Source organism: Oncorhynchus tshawytscha, linkage group LG12, assembly GCF_018296145.1.
Source record: "Oncorhynchus tshawytscha isolate Ot180627B linkage group LG12, Otsh_v2.0, whole genome shotgun sequence".
Classification (NCBI taxonomy): domain Eukaryota; kingdom Metazoa; phylum Chordata; class Actinopteri; order Salmoniformes; family Salmonidae; genus Oncorhynchus; species Oncorhynchus tshawytscha.
The window spans coordinates 58786524-58806149 of NC_056440.1; the positions used below are offsets into that span (position 1 = coordinate 58786524).

The 19626-nt window shown below is 46.2% G+C and overlaps 1 protein-coding gene across 2 annotated transcripts in view; it reads left to right on the forward strand.

Moving 5' to 3' along the window:
* Nucleotides 1-19626, forward strand: part of LOC112232219 (T-cell immunomodulatory protein) — a 118865-nt gene that overhangs the window by 71989 nt on the left and 27250 nt on the right. Inside the window, exons 11-13 of one of the 2 annotated variants that reach the window (XM_024399031.2) lie at nt 4437-4587; nt 6044-6152; nt 18906-18949. In XM_024399031.2, coding sequence (XP_024254799.1) covers nt 4437-4587; nt 6044-6152; nt 18906-18949 — 304 coding nt within the window. The remainder of the gene's footprint in view (nt 1-4436; nt 4588-6043; nt 6153-18905; nt 18950-19626) is intronic. The other variant, XM_042330839.1, reaches the window with a different exon arrangement.

Genomic DNA, 19626 nt, shown 5'->3' on the forward strand with positions numbered 1-19626 from the left:
CCCCTTGACTGTTACCACATTTTGTTACATTACAGCCTTATTCTAAAATTGATTAAATAGTTTTTCCCCCCTCATCAATCTACACGCAATACCCCATAATGACAAAGCAAAAACTGTTTTTTTTAGAAATGTTTGCAAATGTATAAATAGTAAAAAAACTGATATCACATTTTATTGAACTATTCAGACCCTTCACTCAGTACTATGTTGAAGCACCTTTGGCAGCTTATTACAGCCTCAAGTCTTTTTGGGTATGACACTTCAAGCTTGGCTCACCTGTATTTGGGGAGTTTCTCACATAGTTCTCTGCAGATCCTCTCAAGCTCTGTCAGGTTGGATGGGGAGTCGCTGCACCACAATCGGGTTAAAGTCCAGGCTCTGGCTGGGCCTCTCAAGGACAGTCAGAGATTTGTCGCGAAGCCACTCCTGCATTGTCTTGGCTGTGTGTGCTTAGGGCCGTTGTCCTGTTGGAAGGTGAACCTTTGCCCCAGTCTGAGGTCCTGAGCGTTTTTGAGCAGGTTTTCTTCAAGGATTTCTCTGTACTTTGCTCCATTCACCTTTCCCTCGATCCTGACTAGTCTCCCAGTCCCTGCAGCTGAAAAACATCCCCACAGTATGATGCTGCCACCACCATGCTTGGCCTGATTGGTGGAGTGCTGCAGAGATGGTTGTCCTTCTGCAAGGTTCTCCCATCTCCACAGAGGAACACTGGAGCTCTTTCAGTGTGACCATCGGTTTCTTGGTCACCTCCATGACCAAGGTCCTTCTCCCCCGATTGGTCAGCTCTAGAAAGAGTCTTGGTTTTTCCAAACTTATTCCATTTAAAAATTATGGATGCCACCGTGTTCTTGGTGACCTTCAATGCTGCTGAAATCATGCTGCTAAATCATGTCCAGTCATTTGAATTTACCACAGGTGGACTCCAATCAAGCTGTAGAAACATCTCAAGGATGATCAATGAGAACCGGATGCTTTTTTTTTTTTTTGCAAACATTTTTAAAAACCTGTTTTTGCATTGTATTGTGGGTAGATTGAGGATTTCTGTATTTTATTTAATACATGTTAGAATAAGGCTGTAACATAACAGAATGTGGAAAAAGGGAACGGGTCTGAATACTTTCCGAATGCACTGTACACCCAGGGCAGGACCGAGTTTGGAAAACCCTGGTCTATAGGACGTAATACTATTGAATTTCTGTGACCGTAAGTAATTGTGTAGGGTTGAGAAGCACATTCAATTTGGTGCAGCTCGTACAAGTGTGACTGCAGTTGAATTATTCTGCTGCGGTAAAAAATGGAACTTGGTGGAGAGCAAGACTTGTGTACTGCATCTCTGTCTGTTTACCTGTGTGTGTGTGTGTGTGTGTGTGTGTGTGTGTGTGTGTGTGTGTGTGTGTGTGTGTGTTTCTGAGTGAGCTTTTGGAACTGACTCGTTGGGTGTGAACATGTGTTCTGCTCTGTTTGCCACACAGACAAGACTTGGATGCTCTAGAATCTAGGTGTGTGTGTGTGTGTGTGCACGCACGCTCTCTCTAGTGTATCCTACCTCGATGATTTGCAATGCACTCAGGCTATTGCCCTTTATCAGTGACGCTGGCACCTCTCCTGACCATGTGCTCATCACAGCCATCACATCCCCTGTGGGGCAAGACAGGCTCTTCAAAAGACACAAAGGCCCAGAGAGCGAGAACACACACCCACTCACACAGCGTTAAATAACAATGGGTGCTCTCGCTACCGTTCAGCCTGAAACTCTTTAAATGCCAGCATCACTCTCCTGATGCAACACACGCTATCGTTAGCTGTACAGAGGAGATCGATAAGCACAGGCATCAGTTCGATTGAGACGTGGGGCTGATTATGGGGTGAAGATACGATTAAAGACAGAATCTTAGAACTTTCATCCAATTGCGAATAGATATTACTGATTGAATGTCCTCCCAAGGAAATCTCTTTCTGACAAGAGTGCTGAATTGTATTTACCCAGGATGCTGTTCTAGGAGGTGTTGGGCTTGATGTGGTTAACCACTTGGAAGCTAGAAGGAATCCTTGTCTCCAACAGGACACGGTGTGTGTATTTGGTTAGCTGTGGAAGGATTCTTGTCCACATGAGTGTGTGTGTGTAGTAACAGTCCTCTCTGCAGGTCTCTGTGCCCACCCCTGAAGGCTGGCCACTGGGGGCATTCACTCAGACTGGCATCCACAGGGGACAATTCCAGACCGTTGTCTGCCTTATCCGATTTGGAATGAGGGAAAAATACCCTTTTTGTGTTAGGCTTTTACAGCCAAAAGGTCCTCAACCACATTTCTAACCCTGTATCAGGCGTGAGATTCTGTGAGCTGCACAGAACATGGCCATTCAGATGTACGGTAATGCATCAAACTGTTCATTTGAATGATAGACCCGTCATAAAGGCTTTGATGTGCCAAATTCATTAGGGCGTGTGGTGTCACTCCAGAGTGGCATTAGTTAGACCTAGTCATGCCACACATTGGGAGTGACACCACACGCCCTAATGAATTTGGCACATCAAAGCCTTTATGACGGGTCAATCATTCAAGTGAACAGTTTGATGACCAATTTGTGACTTCAATCTGTGTCCAGACAGTGCCTGGTGTTGCTCAGACTTCTTTTAGTTTAACATCTGATGTTAATACAAAGTTCTGGATGGTTATTCTAACAATTTAAAGGCTAATGGTGTGTGTTGGAGAAGAAAATGCAAATGGCCATATTGACTGACAAGAAAAGTCAAAAGCAAACCTTCACTACATGTGTAATTTCACCTATCCTTCCAATCCCTTCCGAAGTGGCTGGTAGACGAAGGCTCCGTACTGGAAGTACAGCAGGTTGTTATTTCATCAGCTTGGTCTCAAGGTCCTCCCAGTCTGATAGAAGCTGTGCTTTTTTGTTCTGCTAAAATGAATATAGAGACATGTGTCCTGGTGGGAGTAGAGAGAGACTGGGCATATAGGGAATGTGTGAGTTTGTCCTCTGGCTTCATAATGTGGAAGGACGTGCTTTGGTGTGTGTGTGTCGGAGTGGGAGACTGTCTTCCATCTCCAAGTTTGTTGATTTCTCTCCATCTCGCTAGGCTCTGTGTTGAGCATACCGATGGAACCTCGTTGCGGTGTCACATTTCTCAGTATTTCTGCGACACACAAAGGTGGAAACACATTCTCACTTATACCTTGTCTCTCAACACGCACACACACACACACACACACACACACACACAACACTGCCAAGCCGTCCTCAAGGGTGAGAGTTTCTATCAGCCTCATAGCCGCTGGTTCGCTCCCTTCAATGCTCAAGACGGAGAGGGGGAGAGAGAATGGAAGGAAAAGACAGGCGGAAAATGAGAACATTTTCATGCTGATTCTATTTTTAGGCTTGCTCCATTTCGACACTCCTGATCACACCGTATACACGGGTAACCGTCTCGACAGAAAATGGGTACAGGAAAGAAGAAAGGGGAAAAAAACACACCTCTAACAAATGTTGGATAATGGTGTGGAAATGAAAGCTCTGCAACCAAACTATTTCCCTATTCAATACAGTCTGGAGTTCTAACCCCCCCTCCATTCAAATGGATTGAAATAAGTCTCATGTTTGTATCTCCGACGTAATTGTACAGTGCTACCAATTGCCTATTAGCTGAGTATTTTCTGCCCAGGTCTCTCTGTTGTGTCGTTGCTCCCCTTCTCTGTTTTCTGTATAATTCTACATTTTTTTACCGCACTTGTATTTTCATTTGGGTATTGCTTCACTAATTGATGAGCGTGTTTTATAGTCGATACACAGCGATATCTTCTGTGTGTAAGTTGTCGCAGAGGATACATTGTCCATCATCATCCTCTAGTCCAGGGGAGCCAAACGTACTGCCCAATCCGGGCCCGCGGGTGGTTTGAGTAAAACATTTTAATAAACAAATGAAATACAATTACATTTGTAAAAATTGTGGGGGGAAAGAAACTCGATATACTTTTAAAATGACTAAACCCAAATGGGAACTGTGTAGGAATGATAATGGACCTACATGCATACAGTTTCTTTACTGTGTCCAGCTCGCTTAAAATCACCAAAATGGAAGGCAGTAGGGTTAATATAAAAAATTCCCAAAAGGATGGCTAGAGGACTAATTCTAGCAAATTTTGACGGCGAGGAAATATAACCAATTTTTCAGTGTGGCACTCCAGACCTCGGTGAAGACAAAATGCGGCCCCTGGGGCAAAATGAGTTTGACAAACATGCTCTAGTCAATTTTCAGCTCTGATCACTTATGTTGAAGCCTCTTTCGACGACTACTTTCGTCTGTTGTTTTGTCTGACCTTGTCTGTGTTCCTTTCCGTGTGTGTACAGTATCCATCGATTTAACGCAGGATGTGTTTGTACAGTCCCTAACGGCATCTCTCCCCCTCTGTCCTCTGTGTTGTAGTGGTCAACAGGCCTTCCTCCTGGAGAATGTTCCGTGTGACAACGCCAGCTGTAAGGATGTGGGCCGCATGTTTCGTGTCCACTGGGACCAGTCTGACCTGGGGGCCATCCCCGGGGCCGCCGTGGCCACCTTCTTCGACATCTATGAGGATGTGAGCACATCCCTCTATTCCTCTTTCCTCTCAACCTCTCCTCCTCTCTCTCGCTCTCTTTCTCTCGAATTAGCCCAGGCTTCCCTCTTCACGCCTTGACGCTGTCACACAACCAACAGCTCTGCTGATTTTTTTTTAAAGGAAGACCACTGGTGACCTCGAGCTCTCGCGTCTCATCATTAACCAGCAGCGGAGTTGTTACTACCCCAGTAGTGACTGGGAGACTGGCAGGCTGGCCGCTGTCAATCACTTTAGGATAGCTGTTTTTCTCTCTGTCTTGTAGTCTAAATCCCACCTGCAGCTGTGGATAGGGCAGGTTAGATCACCCTGACAGTCAAGTTTGTCATGTAGTCTCATTTATATCATTGCAGAGCAGAGTTTAGTAGGATTTTGTTTCAATTTGTATGACAACCCCCACAAATTCCACATTTGAATGGCACAGAAATCCATTGGGAGTGTTTTTCATTATGTCTGCAAGAATTGGCTCTTTTCAATGCGTCTTCCAGTATGGTTAGTCTTGTTAATTGTCCTGTTTGTGGGTGGCCTTGGATCCTCTTTTGACAACAGTCTCCCTGAGAGGCTTCAGCCGAGGCTGGAAATGGCACGCTCATGAGGCACTCTCTCCCACGCTGGCCTGCAGATTAGAGCAGCATCTCTCTCCTAATCCCACTCTGGGCCGAGGGAAGGGTGTGCCAAGACGAGCATGTCACTGCAGGGCACGACTAGCGCAGGATGCCAGTCCGGCCCTGGCACAGTGTAGCGACAGGGCCTGACAGACGGAGCACGGTCATTGTCCCCCTAGGAGCCCAATCAGCTCACAGCACAGCCCCCCTCTGAGATGAGATGTGTGCGGACGAGATGTGTAGATAAGACAGGTTGGGGCCCAACAGCTCTTCAGGAGATTTGGAGAGTGGGGCTCGGCTGCATCTCAAAACTGTTTGTGTTTTTTTAAATCTTTAAACACACACGTAGCTTTCATCCTGCCCAAGATTCACCATCTGGGACAGCTTATTTAGTCAAAGTTTTCCTCCACTCCTCCGTCCCCATCCTTCTCCCTGAGAGCGCTGTCTCGCTCTGACTTCACTCCGTCACTGCCTGCCTCCTGGCATCCCTCTCCTTCATTGCCGCATCCAAGACGGCCTTCTTAGAGTTTACATAATCAATGTGTTTGTTTTGGCTGTGGGATTTATTTATGACGTGTGTTTTAGTGCGGTATACCCTGTCTCCTCGTTTCAGTGGAGGGAGTAGGTATCCATCTCCTATCTCTGGGAGTTGGCTCTTTTTCTCTGTAATTCCCTGACAGAGAGCGTGTGAGAGAAGTGCAGATAACTGCTGTAATGGAGGATTTGTCCTCCGTTTATAACGGGGATGAAGTGGTACATCAGAAGAGACCGTCAAAGGAAGCTTTGCCCCCGTTTCCTTTTGTCCGTCATGTATTACCATTTCTCATTTGCAGGGAATCTTGGATATGATCGTGCTCAGCAAAGAGGAGGGGAAAGAGGGCTTCGCCATCCACGCTTTGAAGAACAACTTTGAAGCCGACGCGTACTTCGTCAAAGTGATTGGTGAGTCGGAACTTTTCACCTTCTGCAGTTAGCGTGTGTGTGTGTGTGTGTGTGTGTGTGTGTGTGTGTGTGTGTGTGCATGAGTCCATGTTTGTGAACATCCACATTTGTATGCATGCATTATATTCCTTTTCTGTGTGCATGCCTTTGTTTCTCTCCAGTTCTGTTTAGACTCGACAGTTCTGTTTGAACATTTTAATGTGAATCTCCCCTTTTCCCCACTGCATAAAAGTTTTTTATTTTTTATTAATGCACTCCTCTCAACATAAGGGGGGCGAAGAGTTTTTTTTTCTATCGGACTGTTTTCAGGATATCACAAGGACGTCCTCATTCCCTGAGACAAGCGTCGGCAGCGGTGTATGCGCTCCGTTGACTGCAGGCTACATCCCTATTAGTTTGCATTAGACAACAGCACACGCATCGATACAAACACGAATGACTGCAGGGCATGCATCTCCCAGCCTCCTTTGGGTGTTTTAACTGAACACCTCACCTCCGTTCCTCTGTGTGGCTCCCCTCCCCAGCCTATAAGAAAAAGTAGCAGTGTGGTTGTAGTGATGGCGGACATTTGGGAAGCTGACATTTTTGGAAAACGGAAAGTGTCCCCTAAAAAGCTACTTTCATGCCATTTTAATCCTGCCTGCTGGGTTTTAATAAAAGGAAAAGCACTTATTTTCTTCTCCTTCATTCTCTTGTCCCTTCTCTCCCTCACAGCCCCACTGGTGGGCTTTTTTTTTTGAGCTATGACTGCTCCTCTGCCTATAACATCAGGCCCAGACACGGAGACTGACTTGCACACATACACATACACATACACTCCCTCAATTCACACGACTGACCCCAGGAGGATTTTTCCACTTTTCTGAGCTGTTGGTTGTTTCTCTTCAGTAAAGCACTGATAGATAAGGAGTGTGCTGAAGTTGTCAAGTGGCCCGGAGATGGAGGAAGCACTCTGGTAATTAACTATGAATCTCAAACTGCTCCCAGGCTGCCTGTGCCCTCTTTCTCCTGCTGTGGCGTACAGTACACGTCAAGTGGCCCGCTGCGTTGTGCATGCTCGCGTGCCTCTTGACGACGCACGCCGTGAACCCAGAGAGACGAGCGCCGTCCGCCTATTGCTCTAACGTACTCCTCCCGTCTGCTAGAGCGCTCAGCGCAGCGTGGATATCCTCCCCTTTACAATCCAGTCTTGGTGTCACACAATAACACACTAGTGGGCATGCAGAGCAAACTCTGCTGTCTCGCAGTTCGGCTGTGACTGTTTGAAACGCGAGCCGCGTCTTCCTTCCCGCCCAGCCCTCAGCAGGAAGAAAGCCTGTGAACGTAGTAATGGTCGGAGGTGTTTAAGAAGGATTATGGGTAGGTAAACTGTGTTTGGGTGCGGAGGGAAGATGGGCCCGGGGTTCACTCACAGTCTGACTGTGTTGTTGTGGTGAACAGAGTGACGGTGTCAGGGTTAGAGAGGGAGGGAACGGGAACATGTGAAGGAATTTAAGGTTGGGATTGACTGACAGACTTGTCAGTGTTGAACATTGAAGAAGGTGGACATTGATGGAAGAGGAGCAGGTGATCTGGCCTAATGGAAGTCCATTCAGGACGACAGTTTCTGGGGTTCTACCAACATGCAATCAATAATGGATGGTGTTTTGTTGCTGCCAGTCCATAGGGTGTTTTTTGACAAGGCTCAGACCCGAGCAACCCCACCCTCCTCCGCTTTGTTGGTGTGTTGTACGTCAGGAGGTGGCGGCCCCCCTGGTGACGGGGGCTGCTTTCCGCCGGCTTCAGATCCCCTGAGCTCTTATCGAGCGGCCTCGCTGTGGTATTGACTTTAAGTCTGGGTCACTCGCGGGATGAAATGATAAGATATGGCCCAGGGTGGGACCCAGAGACACAGCTCATTTCTGTATTCAGTGCCCAGCCTAGGCCTAGGATTGATCTATTTAAACTCATCTTCAAATGGCGCCCGGCTCTAGTTCCTGAGGCTCCAGTGCTATTATGGTTAACGTGCCAGCGCCCGGTGCTCTGCAGGTCACTGGTCTACTGGTTTGCCCATCTTAATCTTTTCTTTTTATTGGCCAGTCTGAGATATGGCTTTTTCTTTGCAACTCTGCCTGGAAGGCCAGCATCCCGGAGTCGCCTCTTCACTGTTGATGTTGAGACTGGTGTTTTGTGGGTACTATTTAATGAAGCTGCCAGTTGAGGTCTGTTTCTCAAACTAGACACTCTAATGTACTTGTTCTCTTGCTCAGTTGTGCACCAGGGCCTCCCACTCCTCTTTCTATTCTGGTTATAGACAGTTTGCGCTGTTCTGTGAAGGGAGTAGTACACAGCGTTGTACCAGATCCTCTGCTACTTGGCAATTTCTCGCATGGAATAGCCTTCATTTCTCATAACAAGAATATACTGACGAGTTTCAGAAGAAAGTACTTTGTGTCTGGCCATTTTGAGCCTGTAATTTAACCCACAAATGCAGATTTGTTTTATTTTATTTCACCTCTATTTAACTAGGCAAGTCAGTTAAGAACAAATTCTTATTTACAATTACGGCCTAGGAACGGTGGGTTAACCTCCCCGGCAGGTAGCCAAATGCTCCAGATACTCATCTAGTCTAAAGAAGGCCAGTTTTATTGCTTCTTTAATCAGAACAACAGTTTTCATATGTGTTAACATTTTGTGTGTGTGAATGTCAATTTTTCAGGACGTTCAGGTCTTTCAAAGATAATTCGTAAAAATCCAAGTAACTTCACAGATCTTCATTGTAATGGGGTTTAAACACTGTTTCCACACGCTTGTTCAATGAACAATTAATGAACATGCACCTGTGGAATGGTCGTTAAGACACTGACAGCTTATAGACGGTAGGCAATTAAGGTCAAAGTTATGAAGACTTAGGACACTAAAGAGGCCTTTATACTGACTCTGGAAAACACCAAAAGAAAGATGCCCAGGGTCCCTGCTCATCTGCATGAACGTGCCTTAGGCATGCTGCAAGGAGGAATGAGGACTGCAGATGTGGCCAGGGCAATAAATTGCAATGTCCATACTGTGAGACGCCTAAGACAGCGCTACAGGGAGACAGGATGGACAGCTGATCGTCCTCAAAGTGGCAGACCACATGTAACAACACCTTCACAGGATCGGTACATCCGAACATCACACCTGCGGGACAGGTACAGGATGGCAACAACAACTGCCCGAGTTATACCAGGAACGCACAATCCCTCCATCAGTGCTCAGACTGTCTGCAGTAGGCTGAGAGAGGCTGGACTGAGGGATTGTAAGCCTGTTGTAAGGCAGGTCCTCACCAGACATCACCGGCAACAACGTCGCCTATGGGCATAAACCCACCTTCGCTGGACCAGACAGGACTGGCAAAAAGTGCTCTTCACTGACGAGTCGTGGTTTTGTCTCACCAGGGGTGATGGTCGGATTTATGGTCGAAGGAATGAGCGTTACACCGAGGCCTGTACTCTGGAGCGGGATCGATTTGGAGGTGGAGGGTCCGTCATGGTCTGGGGAGGTGTGTCACAGCATCATTGGACAGAGCTTGTTGTCATTGCAGGCAATCTCAATGCTGTGCGTTACAGCAAAGACATCCTCCTCCCTCATGTGGTACCCTTCCTGCAGGCTCATTCTGACATGACCCTCCAGCATGACAATGCCACCAGCCATACTGCTTATTCTGTGCGTGATTTCCTACAAGACAGGAATGTCAGTATTCTGCCATGGCCAGCGAAGAGCCCGGATCTCAATCACTTTGAGCACGTCTGGGACCTGTTGGATTGGAGGATGTGGGAGGGGGCCATTCCAACCAGAAATGTCCGGGAACTTGCAGGTGCCTTGGTGGAAGAGTGGGGTAACATCTTACAGCAAGAACTGGCAAATCTGGTGCAGTCCATGAGGAGGAGATACACTGCAGTACTTAATACAGCTGGTAGCCACACCAGATACTGACTGTTACTTTTGACCTAAATTTGGACCTTTGTTCAGGGACACATTATTCCATTTCTGTTAGTCACATGTCTGTGGAACTTGTTCAGTTTATGTCTCAGTTGTTGAATCTTGGTATCTTCATACAAATATTTACACATGTTAAGTTTGCTGAAAATAAATGCAGTTGACACAAGTAGTCGCTAGTGCACGATGAGCCAAGTAAAGCCAAAACCTCCCCTAACTCAGGCGGCGCTGGGCCAATTTGTGTACCAATTTGTGTAACCAGCTAAACAGCTGCTCTTAGTGAAAATGTGTTTGGAGTTACTGTACCGTTCTATCTAATAGAATAGCTTCCCAATTATAATAATGAAAAACGATTTTCCAAATCTATTCATTTTTAAATGTTGATTACTTCTCCTTTGCAATTATCATTCACCTGATGATTTTGAACAAACGCACAATGGGGGTCCCTGGGCAAGAAAAGTTTGATGGCAAGAAAAGTTTGATGACCCCTGGCCTATAAAACTGGCTCTAATTACTGCCTCATTGAGGCCAGTGTTAACTCAAACTGGCCCTTCAATTAGGGGAGTTAATCAGGTAGCTGAGCGTCACACCGGGACCCAGGGAAGATGATTCTCAGCCGTTAGGGGAGACCAGGATCCGTCTATCACAGAAAGTCAGAGATCTGTTTTGACTGAAGAAATAGGCAGTGTGGCACTGCTCTTACAATGTTACAAGTATTTACTACACTGAACACAGAGACATTGAGAGTCAAAGTAGAAACATTAGAAAGGGGTTGCAGAGATGTTGTGTGTGTCGGTGGGTGCGTGCGTGTGAGTGACAGACCGACCAGAACAATGTGAGCTGATTTACGTTCTCCTCCTCTCGAGTTGAGATGCAGATTCGCTGCATTGAGGAACATCTGCAGGCTTTGTTTAGTCCAGTACACATCCTCCTTTCCCTTTCTCTCTCCGCCTCTGCCAAGCTGTCAGTCAGGAAGTATCCGCCCTCGCTCACATTTTAATTCAGCTCAACAGATGACGGAGCTTTCATAGAGACATTGCTCTTCGCTCTCTTTTGGAATTTCAAGACACAAGTCCATATTTCTGGAGTTTTCTCTGCTGGTTTATTGGTTAATTCTGCATTTGGTGTGTAATGGTGTGGTGAATTAAAGTATACAGAATTAAACTGAGATAGGCAGCACATGTGTGAAGGGCTCAAACAGGCAAATATCAAATGTGAGAAGAAGATTTGGAAAACAAGGATATATATATATATATTGATTACTGTGTTTCCCCTCTCCAATAGCTGTCAATCTGACACAACTTTGAAAGTACTTCCAGTGTTATCATTTTGCTGAAGTAAACTATTCTCCCATGTCCAGTAGTCATCCGTTCACTTTGGTCTTAAAGGTCTTCTGTCTACTCCACCACCCTCAAATATAATACATCTCCGGGAGTACAGATGGAATATTTCATTTCACGTCTGCAGCCTGCAGATGATTGACAGCTAAAGCGTGTCCTTCAAATAAGCCTCAAACAAAGGTAGTTGAATGATGTCAGAGCAGCAGGCGAGGTATGACCATGACTTACCATTAGATCAGTCCGACATGACAGATAACTAGACTTCAAAACCGTCTTGGAGGAGATTGACATTATGCACACACACACTCTTCCTTTGTGGATTACTCAACTATGAATGAGCAGTGGGTAGAAAGACTGTGTGCGTGCATGCGTTATGATTGTGTGTGTGTGGCGGCAGGTAGCCTACCAGTTAAGAGCGTTGGGCCAGTGAAAGAAAAGTTTGCTGGTTCAAATCCCCGACCCGACTAGGTAAAAAATCTGCCTGTGCCCTTGAGCAAGGCACTTCACCCTAATTGCTCCTGTAAGTCGCTCAGGATAAGAGAGTCCGCTAAATGACTAAAATGTCAATGTAAACGTGTGTCACTGCCTGTCTGGCAGACAAGAAGCCTAGGGTCAGCACCAGCCCAGATTAGGCCTTGAGGAAAAGGAAAGCAGCACCTCGGACTGCTCAGCTGTCAGTGTAAGATTGCTCATTGATTGAAAGTTGTAGCCACTGGCATGGCGTGGTGACATGACGTGTCTTCCCCCTGTCAAGAGGCAGCCAGCCCAGCTCCGTGTGTGACGTCATCTGACAGCTTAGAGTGGCTCTTCTTTTCTTGTGACGTTGGCTTGGTTTCCATGGTTCCCTATGGATTTTTTTTTATGATGATGATACGAAGGCGATTTAAAATGTGGGAGCCGTCAGACAGCACCCAGAGGGTAGGATCTGGAGGGACTGGACTGGTGGAGGATTTGGACCGTTGGACTTGGGATGGCAGTTGTCAACCCAGATCAGCTACAGACTCTGATGCATGTACCCTGCTGTTCTGTTAGCTCCACTCTACAGTCCTGGAGCAGAGTTTCATTCAGAGCACATCAACAGCACCGTCCAGCTCTGAATTATGGTGCTGTCTGATTTCAGGTCAATCTGATGCAGCCAAGAACAGAGGGAGGGCATCTCCTACTGCTCTCATTAGGATGTCAGAGATAGCTCAGACAGCTGGTCTCACCTGTGTGTATGCGTGTGCGATTGTGTGTGATTGTGTGTGTGTGATTGTGTGTGTGTGTGTGCGTGCATGCATGTGTGCGCGCATGTGCACATGATGTTATTTCCTCCGAGCCATGCTTGGTGTTCTGCTCAATGAGGCGGAACGATGAACCGGACCCTCATTCCCTTATCAACCCGTCTGTCTGATAAGTCTACAGCCCATGCACCGGCCTGACGGCAAAGTAGCTACATGCCACCTCTTAAAACATTGCAGCATGATAGCAGTGTGACATACATCCTACCACAAGAAATCCCATCTAACTCATGGCGACAGCCAGCAACTGAGATAGCGCAGTTCTCATTCTGCTGCATGGTCAAAAACATGTTATCAGGTCTTTTGAATGTTTATTTATTCTCCTCTAAAGCTGCTCTCTTAGCCCGACCCTGTGAGTTCTGTATGTCCCACACTTTCACTCTAGACTGGCACATCATTAGAGGGCACTCACTCTCTACAGTCACTTTTTACAGATGGAGGATCTTAATTTGATCACTATTGTGTTGCTGAGAATGCAAACGTGTCGTGAAATTTGAGTTTTAAAAAGGCTTCTAAAGTTTGTCATTTCCACTTAGAAATGTCATACTTGATTTGCCCTAATGTAAAATGTAGTAACCCCTACAACAATGTCCATTAAATATAATCCACATAATAATTCACATTTCCTGTTGCTGCAGGATTATTTTCCTGCTGTAGCAAACTGGATCAAATTAAGATCCTACATCTGTGCACACAAAGAACACAAACACACACTAGTAGACAGGCCCAGGCGTACGCAGGCAGAATACACTGACATACCATTTCATCCTCCACGTCAGTGGGCAAGTCCTGCTGGGGAGCTGCCGACAGCATTGACATTGCCCTTGTCGCAGCTCCCTCTGACAAATAGCTCTATCCAACAGAGTAGAGGCAGCAGACCAGCGTCTGTGTGCACAGTTGTGGATTTCTGGATAAACCCTGAATACTTACTGTGTTAGCGGTCCCAGGTCTGTATGTGACCCTTACTTTGCTACCTGTTGCGTGCGAGTTTAATGAATGACAACAGAAGAGAAAAAGCGAGCTGTGAAGTAAGACTGGTTTCTTAGAAGGCAGGGGGGGTTTCTCTGTGAGAGTCAGAGAGGGAGAGTTGTCTATCTTAGCACACAGAGAAGCATCCACATCCTGGAGCAGTAGACGCATGGCCAGTGATTCGTGAAGGACAGCGGCGAGGCACGCTCCCCGTCTCGGTCTCTCTCCCCGAGCCACACATCACTGCCTGCGTCAGGCACTTTATGGAGTCTCTATGTCAGCGCCATTGATTGGATTTACCCATTCTACTAACCAATTTACGGCACCACACGCTCACAGTCCCCATAGTCCTTTAAACAAGCCAGAGAAGATGTTGCACTAGCTCCTCTTTATAGTGGCCACGAGTGACTCGGGATCACATCTTTGCTATGAACACTTAGAAAGAGAAGGGGTTTGTAATCCAACCTCTACACCATGGGTCAGTGTGGATTGGAATTAACTTGGCGTTCTGGGAATTTGGCATGGTGAGAATAGTAATACAAGTTCCAAAAATCGAAATGAATTTGGAGAGGATAGCCTTAGCTATATGAGATCGGTTCAACCCAAGCAGAGACTGGGTCAGTATTGCGCATGGTTTTCAATGAGCAAACAGAAACACCCTTCTGGGTATAGAGGCCCAGTGTTTTATGATCTATTGACCTGCTCTGTCCTCTGTACACGGCTGACAGGTGTTAGACCTAATCCCAGGCCCCGGTTACCCAGAAGCATGTTAAGGCTAACTTCATCGTTAGAACAATTGAGCTCAATGGTTTCAACAATGAACGTAGCCTGGGAAACCGGGCCCAGGTCAATGTTTGATCAGATAGATATCTGCATTCTCATGTCCTGATTAGGGCTGTAACCGATGAAATCAGCAGCAGCAGAACATATACCTTTCAACATGGGCAGTATCGATCCCATCGACCACAGAGGTATAGCCCCCGAACCCAATGAATTGCTCCACGTGGAGGTCAAAGGGCCTTCTCAGGGCCTCCCGAGTGGCGCAGCGGTCTAAGGCATTGCAGTGCTTGGCATCACTACAGATCCGGGTTTGATCCCGGGCTGTGTCGCAGCCGGCCGTGACCGGGAGACCCATGAGGCGACGCACAGTTGGCCCAGCATCGTCCGGGTTAGGGGAGGGTTTGACCGGCAGGGATGTCCTTGTACCATCGCGCTCTAGCGACTCCTGTGGCGGGCCGGGAGCATGCATGCTAACACTGTTGCCTGGCGTACGGTGTTTCCTCTGACACCTTGGTGTGGTTGGCTTCCGGGTTCAGCGAGCAGTGTGTCAAGAAGCAGTGTGGCTTGGCAGGATCGTGCTTCGGAGGACGCACGGCTCTCTACCTTCACCTGTCTCAAGTCCGTACTGGAGTTGCAGCGATGTGACAAGAACGTAACTACCAATTGGATAACACGAAACACGTCCTTCAGTTCCATACGGTACGGCTACACGGTCCAACAGCGACGGTCGGTTTCTGGGACTAAGCCTAGTAGCTCTAAAGAGGAATGACTTTCATGTGTTTACTTTTGAATGGGGTTGTGCGTTTACTTTTGAGTGGGGTTGTTTGTTTATCTGCATTAAGGAGTCCAGTCAGTGAGCAGCAGCAGTACAGGATGCATGATGGTAGATCCTAATTAAGGAAGTATTCAGCAGCTCAACTTCAATGTGCAAATTACCAGCGCCAGCCAATTAGTATGCTAATATATTAATTCCTCTTACTGCTGATTTAAGAATTCAGGATTTTTTTCCTTGCTGCTCCATATGCACACAAATACCCAAATACACTTCCCCTGCAGCTTATTATTGAGCTCATTTATTCTCTGTGTTTATTTTACTACCCTTTTCTTTTTTTTTCTTCTCATGGTATTTTTTCCTCTTTTATTTACAGTGCAATTTTATTTAAAAAAAAATATATATATATATATATATATTTTTTTTTTTTTTTTTTTTTTTTAAACAGGTAGGCCAGTTGAGAACAAGTTCTCATTTACAACTGCGACCTGGCCAAGATAAAGCAAAGCAGTGCAACAGAAACAACAACACAGAGTTACGCATGGGATAAACAAACATACAGTCAATAACACAATAGAAAAATCTATGTACAGTGTGTGCAAATGTAGTAAGATTAGGGAGGTAAGGCAATAAGTAGGCCTTAGTGGCAAAATAATTACAATTTGGCATTAAAACTGGAGTGATAGATGTGTAGATGATGATGTGCAAAGAGAGACACCGGGGTGCAAAAGAGCAAAAAATGATAATAAATATGGAATGGGGTAGTTGGGTGGGCTATTTAAAGATTGGCTGTGTACAGGTACAGTGATCGGTAAGCTGCTCTGACAGCTGAGTCTTAAAGTTAGAGAGGAAGATATAAGTCTCCAGCTTCAGTGATTTTTGCAATTCGTTCCAGTCATTGGCAGCAGAGAACTGGAAGGAAAGGTGGCCAAAGGAAGTGTTGGCTTTGGGGATGACCAGTGAAATATACCTGCTGGAGTGTGTGCAACGGGTGGGTGTTGCTATGGTGACCAGTGAGCTGAGATAAGGTGGGGCTTTACCTAGCAAAAACTTATGGATGACCTGGAGCCGGTGGGTTTTTGCGACGAATATGTAGCGAGGGCCAGCCAACAAGAGCATACAGGTCGCAGTGGTGGGTAAGTATATGGGGCTTTGGTGACAAAACGGATGGCACTGTGATAGACTACATCCAATTTGCTGAGTAGAGTGTTGGAGGCTATTTTGTAAATGACATTGCCGAAGTCAAGGATCGGTAGGATAGTCAGTTTTACGAGGGTATGTTTGGCAGCATGGGTGACGGAGGCTTTGTTGCGATATAGGAAGCCGACTCTAGATTTAATTTTGGCTTTGAGATGCTTAATGTGAGTCTGGAAGGAGAGTTTACAGTCTAACCAGACACCAAGGTATTCCTCCTTTAAAAGTTGTGTCATACTGCGGCACACCCTGCGTGCTGCTGCAGCATTCTGTGGCACGTCATTTAATTCTCAGCTATTTATTCTGTTACTGCAAGTTATTGCTAATTTGACCACCAGAGGGCATGTTTGAGAAGCATTTGATAGTATTCCGTATTGGCATTACCATTTAAAACCTTTTTTGTAATAACATAGTATATGGGATTGATTTTAAGAAATGTGGCTTAATTAATTTGATTCATATTTTGGTGTTTCCATTCAGAGAGAAATTGTCCGTTTGTAAATTCAGACCGTTTCCCTCTCAGAGTGCACACTGGACATTCGGGTCGAGGAGTAGGGTTGATTTGAGCGTTCTGGCCTTACAACGGCAGTCAAGCACCCAAGCTAACATTGGCTAGCTACTTCCAGACACAAATGAGACCACTCTGACCATTTTACTCGCCCTAACAGAGCTGGTAAGGCCGTCGTTTTGAAGTAATCGTGAAAAAACAGGCCTTATTTTCGTGCATTTTTCACCCTGCCAGCTCCTATTAGTTCTATTGAGCACCGTGGCACCAACTTGCCTTCCGAACGTTCTATTCCCAGCTTATTGTTCAACGTCACAATGCCTGCTTCTCTATTGTTGGCAATGAGACCTGCTCACGTTGCTTTATAGTTCAAATGTAAACAACAAAATGTCAACAACAAAAATAATATTGGAACTATGCGGTCTTCCCATTGTTTCCTATGTGGGGAAATATAGGCATGTCTGTCTATTTCGCCAAATATCTCACAATGTGTATTTTTGGATTTTCTTCAAGTTGGGTGTAACCGGTGTGAAATGGCTAGCTAGTTTGCGGGGTGCGCACTCATAGCGTTTCAATCGGTGACATCACTCACTCTGAGACCTGAAATTAGCTGTTCCCCTTGCTCTGCTTTTGTGGAGCGATGGGTAACAATGCTTCAAGGGTGGCTGTTGTCTATGTGTGCAGAGGGTCCCAAATGCATAATGCATAACTCCCCCTTGTGGTGGTCTGGAGCAATGAAGCCGTGACGCTGGGTACCTCTAAGTCCCGCGGTGTAAGCTCGCAACTTTTAAAGGAGGAACCATTGTAGTTGTCCACATATTCTAAGTCAGAATCATCCGGAGTGGTGATGCTAGATGGGCGGGAGGGTGCGGGCAGCAATCGGTTAAAGAGCATGCATTTAGTTTTACTAGCATTTAAGAACAGTTGGAGGCCACGGAAGGAGTGTTGTATGGCATTGAAGTTCATTTGGAGGTTTGTTAACACGGTGTCCAAAGAAGGGCCAGATGTACACCGAATGTTGTTGTCTGCATAGAGGGATCAGAGAATCACCAGCAGCAAGAGCAACGACATTGATATATACAGAGAAAGGAATCGGCCCGAGAATTGAACCCTGTGGTACCCCCATAGAGACTGCCAGAGGTCCGGACAACAGACCCTCCGATTTGACACACTGAACTCTGTCTGAGAAGTAGTTGCTGAACCAGACGAGGCAGTCATTTGAGAAACCAAGGCTATTGAGTCTGCCGATAAGAATGTGGTGATTAACAGAGTCGAAAGCCTTGGCCAGGTCGATGAATACGGCTGCACAGTACTGTCTTTTATCGATGGCTGGCTGCACAGTACTGTCATTTTATCTGTTTGTTATGGCTGTTTAGAAAGGCAGGGCAGGATGGATATAGTCTTTTACAGTTTGGGTCGGGTCTCCCCCCTTTTGAAGAGGGGGATGACCGGGGCAGCTAATCTTTGGGGATCTCAGACGATACGGAGGTGCAGAGCTGTTGATTTCTAGGGATCCAGATTTTGGCTCTTTCAGAACATCAGCTATCTGCATTTGGTGAAGGAAGGACAAGTGGGGGAGGGGGGCAGGTGCAGAGCTGTAAGCCAGGTGTAAAGCATTGCCAGCCGTAGAAAAATGCTTATTGAATTTCACGATTATCGTAGATTTATCGGTGGCGACAGTTTTTCCTAGCCTCGTGCAGTGGATAGCTGGGAGGAGGTGCTCTTATTCTCCATGGACTTTACAGTGTCCCAAAACTTTTGGGTAATTACTGCTACAGAATGCAAATTTCTGTTTGAAAAATCTACCCTTGGCTTTCCTAACTGACGTTAACCGTACAGTGTCTAACTCATCGAGCCGTGTTGTTAGTCACAGACAACTCCTACACTGTATGGGATTGTGTAGGACAAATAAAATCCCTGTTGCTTGCTAATCAGTCTTCCTTTTCTCCACCTCAGTGCTCAGTGGACTCTGTTCTAACGACTGCCCGGGAAACGTCAAGGTAAGACTAGTGTCTCTGTGTATTGCGTATGCATTGTAACACAATGAAAAAAAGATCGCCGTGGAGATATTGAAATGAAAAAAAAATACAAATTCTAGAATCATTTTTGAGAGAGTGAAAAGGCTTATCTTGTAACTAGTGAGTCTGGCCATCTTGGTCCTGTAAGAGCGTCTGCTAAGTGACTAAAAATGGAAATGTCCCCAGAGCTAGTGACAGACAGGCTTGGTGCTGGTCCTGTCGTCGTGTTTGTTTGGGTTGTTTGCCTCTCCACTGTGTGTCCGCTCACACTCACCCCACCATTGCCTGACTCAGCCAGGTGATTGATGGAGCCCATGTCTGGAGCTTTGGGCTGTTTTCTCCACTCTCCTCCTCCTTAAGTCCCTCACATCCATCACTCTAACCCTCTTCTGTCCGTCTGTCTTCCCGCCTATTGTCTCGTTGTCTATCACTATCCACCTCCCTTTAGTTTCCACAGAACCTTTGTTCAATTTCCAATCCCAGTACTGTACAACTGTTCAGTCTGATGAAGCTATAGGCCTACATGCAATGTATAATACTGTACTGTGTGGGAGGGTCTGTCGGTGTGGGAGCCTGGCTGCATTCTCTAGCAGCCTGCCATAGCGTTTCATTAGGCTGTTAAAACCGAGGCAGACAGAAAGCTCTCTTTATTAGGCGTC